The 9,902-nt window shown below is 47.8% G+C and overlaps 1 protein-coding gene across 6 annotated transcripts in view; it reads right to left on the bottom strand.

Annotated features, from left to right (window-relative positions):
* Nucleotides 1-9,902, bottom strand: part of LOC119175625 (solute carrier family 15 member 1) — a 441,245-nt gene that overhangs the window by 104,947 nt on the left and 326,396 nt on the right. For all 6 annotated transcript variants that reach the window (XM_037426528.2, XM_075881704.1, XM_075881703.1 and 3 more), the window contains 3 exons: nt 9,727-9,804; nt 9,587-9,669; nt 8,315-8,389 (listed from right to left, as the gene is read on the bottom strand). In XM_037426528.2, coding sequence (XP_037282425.2) covers nt 8,315-8,389; nt 9,587-9,669; nt 9,727-9,804 — 236 coding nt within the window. The remainder of the gene's footprint in view (nt 1-8,314; nt 8,390-9,586; nt 9,670-9,726; nt 9,805-9,902) is intronic.

Below are 9,902 nucleotides of genomic sequence, written 5' to 3'. Positions count from 1 at the left end.
TCCCGTTACACCCTTCTCTGAGGGTGTACCAGCAAAGAAAAGGGTGTTAAATTCATTCAAAGAGGGTGTAAATCTTGAAAACACCCTTTTTACACCCATAAGGGTGTAAAAAATTTTACTGTGTACGTGTAGGCCTACGGCAACTTCGGCTTGGCGTGGTGCGATCACTTCAAGCACTAGGCACGGCTGTTTGGCTTTGCGTACGATACTGAAGCTGACACTCGGATAAGGACGCCCGGCGGGAATGCCTAGGCACCCAAACAGGCTACAGTCCGGCAATTTCCCAAAAGGAACGCGGACGAAGGAAAATAAAGTGTTTACCGGGCGCTGGCCAACGGAGGAAAGGCCCTTTCCAGCGCGCACGTGACTTGGCCTCGCTGATTTTCGCAGCCCCCGAGAAGACGCGCTGCGCCCACGTGTGACGCCATCTATCGCCACCCACCGTCAACAGAGCACGGGTAAGAAAAATGAGAGGCAGTACGGCGGAATGCCCGTGAAATGGTCGCGGGCGCGTCTCAGATCCCCACATCCTCCTGTCCCTAATTCACCCTATATACTGGTCTGCAAAGGCAGCCGGTCGTCGCCCGTGCATGCAAAGACGTCATGCAGCGGGTAACAGCTAGCCTCAGTCTAGCCGTGCAGCTGCTGCTGAAGAAAAAAAATGGAACAACAAGCATCACGCTTGAGATATACAATGGCGGCGTGGTAGGGGGTAACGGGAGTTCTTGATGCTCACGCGGGAGAGTGTCATCGGCGCGCAGGAGAAGCGTCACGTAATGTATGGGTAGGGTGACCGAGTGGATGCGAGAGTGCAAGACGACAGGACTGGTCGAGGTCCGCATGCGAGTAACGGGCTCACCTTCGTATCGTCGATGTCGACGACAGGCCCGCGAGTCCGACGAACGCCGCGTTGGTGGTGGTTCGGATGGACCTTGGTGCGACAGCCGGCCCTTCTGCTGGAATCATGGTCGCTAAACCAACTGGCTGCGAGGCGTCCTGGCGTTGGTAGAGAGTCGTGCACAGCGTCTGCAGCAGCTGGCCTCGTGCAGGAGCCGTGATGGAAAATGCAGCAGAGCTTCTCAGTAACAGCCGGGAGCAGGGCACAGCCGGGCTGCCTGACGACTGCGGATCTCCGAAAACCTCCAGAGTCCAAGGTGATGTAGGAGTCGGTGACTTCCTAAGTTGCCGTCGTCACCACGCACAGAAGTACCACGCACAGAAGCACCACGCACGTACACACTCACACACTCCTCCGATGATCGGGTCCCTCCAAACGCGCCACGCGAAGGAAGGCGCACAGCGTCCTTTGTCCCTCTCCCCACAATAAAGCACCAAGTCAAGAACCCCTCCGCCAGGGAGAAAAAAAAGAAAACACCCGAAAAAACATCGAGTAAACATGAACACTTAAATGAAAATCATCAGCAGCAACTGGGCGGGGCTGACTTCCTTGCAAGCACTGGCTGTAAAAAAGCTAGCTACCTGAGACTAAACAGTAAAAATGAGGGCCTTAGGTTGCGAAAATAAGCCCACCCTCAAGCGCAAAATCACCATGGTGACCGCTTCCTCCGATTATACCTGTGCGTGGTCCGAATGCAGTCCGCCGCGCCAGGTGTGCGCCGTTGCTTGCACTAAGAGCCACTGGGCCCTGGCGCAGGCTCGTCAGACCTCGACGCAAAGGCTTTCAGGTCTGAGATGTGGGCACGGCTGAGTTTTCCCGAAAGCGGATCTTTCAGCAAGTAAGCGGGCGGAGTCCAAGCTTTCCCCACTCGATACGGACGAAGCCACCTAGAAGTAAGCGAGGCTTAGAAACCCTTGCTAGCACCGCGAAGAGCGTGGTTGCGCTTCAAGACAAGATCACCTACCTTAAATGAAAGGTGGCGATGTTTGTGGTCATACTGGGCCTTCTGCTAGGCCCTGGCAAATGCAAAACTCTGCCTTGCTCGACTTAGAGCTCGACAAAGCCTGTCCCGAGGGGTCGAAGCGTAAGCAGAACAGTCTGCCGGTTCTTCCTCGTTGCCGAGCTGGCATTGCATGGTACTGGTCACCGAATTCGCCTACTCCCTTCCGAAGTTGAGGAAAGCGAGAGAAAAACAAGTAGAGCGACACTCGAAGGTTCAGATTGCGAACGTGAGCCCCCTGAAATGGTCTGCCCAGTCCTTTTGACTTTCGACAAAGGCCGCCAACACCGGTTTGAGCGTACGATTGGTTCACTCCTTCAAATTGGACAGGAGATGGTAGAGCGAAGTGGTGCAGTGATCAATTGCTAAGGGACGGCACGTATCACCAAAACACCCGAGTGGTGAAGTACGATGCGTTGTCCGTGATCAATCTTTTCGGAAAGCCGAACCGACAAAACCCTTCCTGTAGCCTCTCTAGCACCGCTCGCGATGTCACTTTCCGCAGCGGAAACAACTTCATACATTTGGAAAAATGATCAACAACTACCATCAGATGTATGAACCCCTTCTTACTCCTGGTGAACGACCCCATTAGATCGCAGGTGGCTACTTACCACGGACGCTCACCGACAATCGGTTTCATCAAGCCGGGTGGCTTGCCACCACTTGATTTCACCGCTTCACAGACGTGGCAGGAACGGCAATAGCGAAAAATGTCACGCTTCATGCCAAGCCAGGTCACAACCTTGCTCCGTTTCGCAAAAACTGTGGAGCCACTCAGGTGACCAGCCATGGGCTCGTCGTGAGAGGGTCGCAGCAGTGCGCCTCTCAAACTTTTGGGCCCAACCACCGTAAACGGGTCCATGGACTGCTCATCAGTGGCTATGTATTCCAGCAGGAGTCCATCATGGTCTAGCAAGTATGTATCCGCGAAGGACCCAGAGGCACACGGCGGTTCCCATCCCCCTATACCCGCCGCAATACCAACAGCGCCTCAGCGCTCCGTCGCCCTCAGACCGTCGCTCAACTCGCGACAAAACGGATCATCCTTGATTGGAATTGAGTAACTCTTGTCTGCTGAAAGCGATTCCCATCTCGCAAAGGTGAGTCTGGTATCGTTCTCACTCCTGGAATGCAGCCATCACATTTGCTCGAGTCGGCGTCATGTGTTCCCTTCCCGTTCGCTCCCCCTCTCGGTAAGGTTGTGCTCAGTTGCGTATCAACTCTTTCTCGAGTGAGGGGGGGGGGGCAAACGACCTACCTGATTCGTAAGGCGGGATATATATATATATATATATATATATATATATATATTCGGGAAAACAGAAAAACGAACCCTTCACAATACACATACATCTTTCCCTTATTCATTAACGAGGGTCTCGTACTGGCAGACTTGGTGCCGTTAGGTAGTATACGAGGGACTATTGCTCAGCTGCCAGCTCGTAATAAGTTTTCACGTGCTACGTGACGCCAAACAGGCTCATAAAAAGTGTGCTACACTCATCGTAATGGCTACTCGTGGTGCTGACTTACACTATCACGTTTAAATTCACATATAAAACCCAATAAAGTGGCTGGGGGGATAGTCGCCGTGGTAGCTCAGTGGTAGAACATCGAAAGCGTTATTGGAAGGTCGCAGGTTCGGTGGTTCCTGCTCATGGCAAGTTATCTTCTCGCCTACTTTTCTCTGTTAAAATATATATATATATATATATATATATATATATATATATATGTATATATATATATAAATTGCCACATTCCATTTCCAAAGTTTTCGTTATCGTCCCAAAACACCACACAATTCTCAGCGCAAACCACACCTGCAGTTTTCGAGAAGGTTCCGGACTGTAGTAGATTATTTCGATAAGATCACGCTCACTGTGCGAACGGTACAGATTGTTCTGGAACCTACGCCACCGCCAGCGATAACGCTAGAACATTCGACGGCAAGAGTATAAATGCCGACGCGCTTCGCCGCTTGTCAGTTGTTGAACAAAGGCCGACGCTCCGTTCGCCGCTATCAGTCCGAGACTGCTATCTGTGCGAGACTGTTGCTGTCTCGCACAGAATCGTGTGGTGTTTTGGGACGATAACGAAAACTTGGGAAATGGAATGTGGCAATATATATATATATATATATATATATATATATATATATATATATATATATATATATATATATATATATATATATATATATATATATATATATATATATATATATATATATATATATATATATATATATATATATAAATTGCCAGCTGCTCACAGCTGGCAATTTTTTCATCCACTTTTCTTTCTTCTTTCTTCTTATTTACATTCCATTGGTTCTAATAACTTCCCCTGTACATTCCTTCGCATTACTGTCTGTTACATCTCATTAATATTGTGTCAAAACACGGAAATACGAGCCCTTAGGTATACACTTCTCTCCCCTATATATATATATATATATATATATATATATATATATATATATATATATATATATATATATATATACCAGCTTTTCGATGGCTGCATTTTTTATGGAGGCAAAACTGCTGTAGGCCCGCGTGGACGTTCAAGAACCACAGGTGGTGGTAGAAATTTCCGGAGTCTTCCACTACGGCATCTCTCATAATTATACGGTGGTTTTAGAACGTTAAACAGCACATATCAATCAATCAACTGACGATCATTCAGTCAGCATGCACGTACACTAACCACTACACCCCACCACGCTACAGAACTGTCTGAAATGAAACAAGCAATCCAAGTTGAATGAAAACTAACTAGCCCGACATACAATTAGGCCTTCATTGTGCAAAAAAGCACGGTCTTACACCTTTTTTCTGGTCCGGTGGTTGAAGCTGCGGGTTGAGCTTAGAATCTTAGCTTCCAACTGTGCTCGAGTCCACTGCTTTATTCTTCGCTACTTTGCAAACTGCTGCCATCGCTCCTAGTTACCGTAAGCAAGGCTGATCAAATTTATCAGAGACTAAAACGTAAACCTCTTCATGGTATTGAAGAGCCAACTAGCCCAAATAGCCATTCTTTTTCAATGTAAACCTCTTCCTGGCGCTTGTAGTACAGCAGAAATAAACCATTCAAAACATTTCGTCAAAATAACCGGCTCAAAGCAGTTTCGATAAAGCAGCGATGACGCTATTGATTTTTGGCGAAAGAAAACAACTTTCTTGAAGCAGCAAATGCTCTGACTGGTAGAAAAAATGGTTGCTTGTTCCCATCCCTAACAAAGCAAGCACAGGACGCTTTCGCACCTTGTACTGTAGCCCGCTTTGCAATGCTATACAGTAAGATATTCTGGCAGCTTGGGCTAATTGGTATGACATGATGATAGTTATAACACGAGAACAAAATCACGACGCAAGACAAGAAGGACAATCGTGTCATTCTTGTCTCTATGTCGTCATTCTGTTCTCACGCTATAACTATCGTCAGGCTATACAGTAAAGGCGCGAATGAGTCGCATAGGTAGCCTGCACCGCAAGAAACATTCAAGGGAAATCGTCACAGCAGAAATTTAGGAAAAATTTTATTTTATTAAAACATTCCCTGGTAACATTTTCATTTCCTGGTAACAATATAATTGAGTGAATACTGTGGTGAAGGAAAACTTCGCCTTGTTTGTAATTTTCCCCAGTGTGCAGCTGACAGTTACTACTGCCAAAAGGGGGGGCTCACCCCCCCTTCCCCCACTTTTCTCAGTGAGGTAGCTCGCGCCACTTCCGCCCCCCCCCCCCCCCCTGCTGATACACTTATGGGTGTGCTCGCCAAGCCTTCAGCCTTTGCTCCACCCGGAGGCGCTGCCACCGCCGTTTTTAGCGCAGAGTTTTTCAAAGCACTGGGGTTTAGGGACCGGGAAGGCAAAATAGACTTTAAGCGGGTAGAATTACCTAAAACGAGGTTATCTGATTAGTGGCTAAAGTCAAGGCACGAGTGAAAATTTAACCCTTCACTGCAAAGTACGAGTCCTCAACCTCACCATTTAAAGGGAAAAAATCTACCTTTTGGTTCACTAAGTATTACGGCTTGGTGGCATCAACCACCGCCCGATCTAAAGGGTACATCCATATCAATGCACATCAATCCAGCCCGCGTCGTTCGCTTGCGCAAAGGCACCGCTAGCAGTTGTCGCACCGAGATCCAGGCTCCCTATAGACACTGGGGCACGAGATAGCGCGTCAGCTACCACGTTAGTGCTCCCCTTACGATACCGCACTGAAAAGTCATAATGCTGTATTAGGAGAGCCCAGCGCGCCAGCCTCCTTGCAGGCTCACGAAGCCACAACAGCGAGCTCAGCGCACTGTGATCTGTTTGCACCACAAACTTCGTCCTGTCAACGCAGACATCAAACTTCCGCAGCGCAAACACGATGACATGGCACTCCCTCTTGGTCACGGATCAATTATTTTCTGCGGGTATCAACGAGTGGCTGGTAAAGGCTAACGGCAGCAACACAGCAGTGCGGTGACCTCTATCTCACCTTTGCGGAAGATCACCACAGGTTCAGGCTTAGCGAGCCACAGGGCCGTGCCTCTGTCACCTACTCACGTGTAGCGCACCGCTCCGCACGCGCTCAACTAACAAAGCGTTTAGCGCGGCATAACAGACAGTGTTCGATGAACAGCAATACACAAACACTTGATTGCCTTTGGCAGAACCCCGAAACAACAGCAAAACGTCCACTCCCGGGGCGCGGGGAGCGAAGGCATATGGACGTTCACGATAAAGGGGAGACCGCGAGCAAGTCGCAACTGGCCATGGCAAGCTTTGACACGCCGTTCGGGAATAGGTCCCTCGCGGCAATGCTGCGCACTCTCACGATGGCCACTGGGTCTGGTCGCGAGAGTTATGGCAAACCTCGTACGCGTGGGCCTACGGCAAGTGCGGCTTGGCGTGGTGCGATCACTTGAAGGACTAGACACCGCGGTTTGGCTTAGCGGACGGTACCGAAGCTAACACTCAGGTAAACACGCATGCGGGGGATGCCTAGGCACTCGGGCAGGCTACATTCTGGGTATTCCTAAAGGGGACATGGACGAAAGAAAACCACGTGCTTACTGGGTGCTGGCCAATGAAGTAGAGGCCATTTTCGGCACGCACGTGTCTCGGCCTGACTGATTCTCGCAGCCACCGGGAACAAGCGCCACGCCAACACCACCTAGACTTTGGCCACGCCCACTCGTGGCGCCATCTGTCGCCATGCACCATTACCATGTCTTGGGGAAGGAAATGGAGCGGCCGTACAGCGGAAGGCTCGCGAAATGGTCGTGTGCGCGCTCAGATATACACAATATATACAAATACACACATACGGGAATGACGGTGGTGACGAAAAAACCAGCCGAGACCGTCCATATAAACTCTATCGCAATAATTGTGAAATGCTTAATTCAGTGACACGCGGAATTGAATCCACTGCTTAACACCGGGGCCTCAAGTTCCAGTTTTCGCTGGTTACCCCTTTCTATGGTGTGCTTGAGCGGGGATTTTTTAGTAACCCATGTACAAGTTTATGCATACAAGGAATGTCTGCGAACTTCTTTTTTTTCTTCTTCAGTATGGAGTTTCTCTTCTACACGACACCCCTTTAAAAAAAAAAGAAGTGCCGCTTGCCTGGAATTTAGCTTGTTTTAGTCTTGCTACATGTTTCGCAAAACTAGAACACAGCACGTGCTTCCAAGACTTTTCTAGAACAAATTTTATACAAGTGAAGACGATGCCCTTTTTTACCACCTTTGAGTGGGCTGATTTAAAACCAAGAACTGGTTTAACAGATCTTGGCTCATAACAGAAGAGAATATGAGAACTCTTTTACCAGAGAACTGCAGAGTCATATTTTGAAACCGCTGATGTACATAGCAGCTGCGTTAAACACAGTCAACCTATTAGAAAGAACATATGAAAAACTAACATCTTGGAGAGTATGTTCCCTGTATTTTTTCTCTTGATTTTTTTTTGGTGTGCTGCTTTCGTCAATTATCAAAATCCTCATTAAAAAGGTTTTGATTTCCTTGTAAACCCTGTAAATTGCAATTTTGCGACACCAATGCCGAAAATAGGCACAATTTGTATATATATACTGGATTTTATTTCATATTGGCCAATTTCCCCCCTTTCTCTGCACAGCTTTTGATCTGCCTGTTCTTGTACCCTTGGTGACTCCGATGTCGGCGGGAGGAAAAGTGGCACGCGCGCGAAAGTGTGTTCGCACCTTCAGTGCACCGCCGTTACCCTTTCTGGCTTTTTCAGAACACGCGCTCAGTTTATCTGCACCTCACTATGCGGCCACCAGAGATGAAAGAGTTTTGCCAGAGAAATATTCCATAACAAAATCTTCGAAACACACAAACGATTGCGCAAGGATAAACCTATGACCGACTCGAGTTCAAATACTTGCCTCAAAAACGTCATCCGCATGGTCGAGCCAATGCTCCCTGGATTCCTTGGCTCGCATCTTCCGCGAGAGCGCGTGCTGCGAACGAGAGCAGTGAACATTGAACATATCTGGAGTTTGGGCCACACAGGCCACAGATGAATAAGGCTGCAGAGCGCTGTAAATGCAAAAGCATGGTTTAGTGGTAACGTCCAAGTGCAAGGCGGTGATAAAGAGGCCTGAAGCATTGCATGCAGTAGCAATAAATTTGCGAAGTGAAGTTTCCCACACACAATGAGCAGTAATGTTCCTGAAAAAGAATTTCAAAATCCTAGAAAGTCTCTGCACGACGCTGGGCCGCTCACGTTGCCTGCACGCAACTGTGCACCTACAACTCCATCATAAATCCACTTAATGGAAAACATTTCGATTCATTAATTATAGGATGATTCCCCTCCATGACCCCTGCTTGCAATTTTCTTGTATCATACAGTCCTAATGACACATTTTAGCCACTAAATACGACAAACACAGAGTAAAGAAACACACAACGAGAAAGACAAGTGGCACTTCCAACTAGCGTAGACTGAGCGCTAACCCAGAATTGAATATTCAACATACAGACATGCGCAGTCTTAACTCAGCTTTACACTAACCAGCTATCGAACAATATCTTTCTGAATACGTACAACGTCACCGGCCGTAAGCTGATACATAATTCTCCTTCTTTTTTTAAAGTTATAGGCTTCCATCAACTCATGCCCAGTTTTATACGCACTTCTACACAGAATCTCAACCTCTTTAAAACGTGGTTCACACTTGCAGGCTTTGCAATGCATAGGCAAATGCACGGAGTCATACTTCATTAGATTTAATATACGATTCCTAAATCATTCATTCCTACAGCGCCTGGTGTGCCCGGTGTAGGAGTTTTCACGAGAAATGGAAATTTCAGCGCCCAAGAAATTGGACCGCTGCTCGCAAGTGTACATTGCGGGATACCAGAGGCTAGCATGTCCCATATTTAGCACAATTTACAAAAAAAAAAGAGAGAAGAAAAATCGTCTTGTGTGTTTTCTTTGGCTCTGTGGTCTGTTTCCTTCGTATGAGAGTAGCGTAGCATATCGTTGGGATTGTACAGATATTACAAGGCTGACATACGACACCTCTGTGCAAGCCCGTTATTACATTATTTTTGGCATTCCAGCGTATAAATAGAAAATTTTTGCATAACGCTTTCAGGCAGTTTTACTTGAATTAGTTCAATTATAGCTGCATACGAGCGATAGGACTCACCCATATGCATTGTAGTACGCGCACGACGACGTTTCCAGCAGGGGGCACAATGCGATACAGCGGCTTTCCGACCATGAAAAGGACTGCGAAAAAGTACGGGAGGAGTCAGTGGAAGAACTGCGCTCCATGATGACACTTACCCAGTGCCAGCACCATCAGAGCCGCCGGAACCCCGAAGGCCAGCGGGAAGCAAAACATCTGTCCCAAACATCGTTGCACTGCGTAACATGACACGATGGAAAGTGTCTAAGCAAAAGTATCCACGATGTAAAAATGGTACAGACATATTCAATGTGTAAGGCTTGATGACGGACAA

The sequence above is a fragment of the Rhipicephalus microplus genome, chromosome X, assembly GCF_043290135.1.
Source record: "Rhipicephalus microplus isolate Deutch F79 chromosome X, USDA_Rmic, whole genome shotgun sequence".
Taxonomy (NCBI): Eukaryota; Metazoa; Arthropoda; class Arachnida; order Ixodida; family Ixodidae; genus Rhipicephalus; species Rhipicephalus microplus.
Note: the sequence above shows the minus strand (reverse complement) of the source record. Positions and strands in the feature narration are given on the sequence as shown.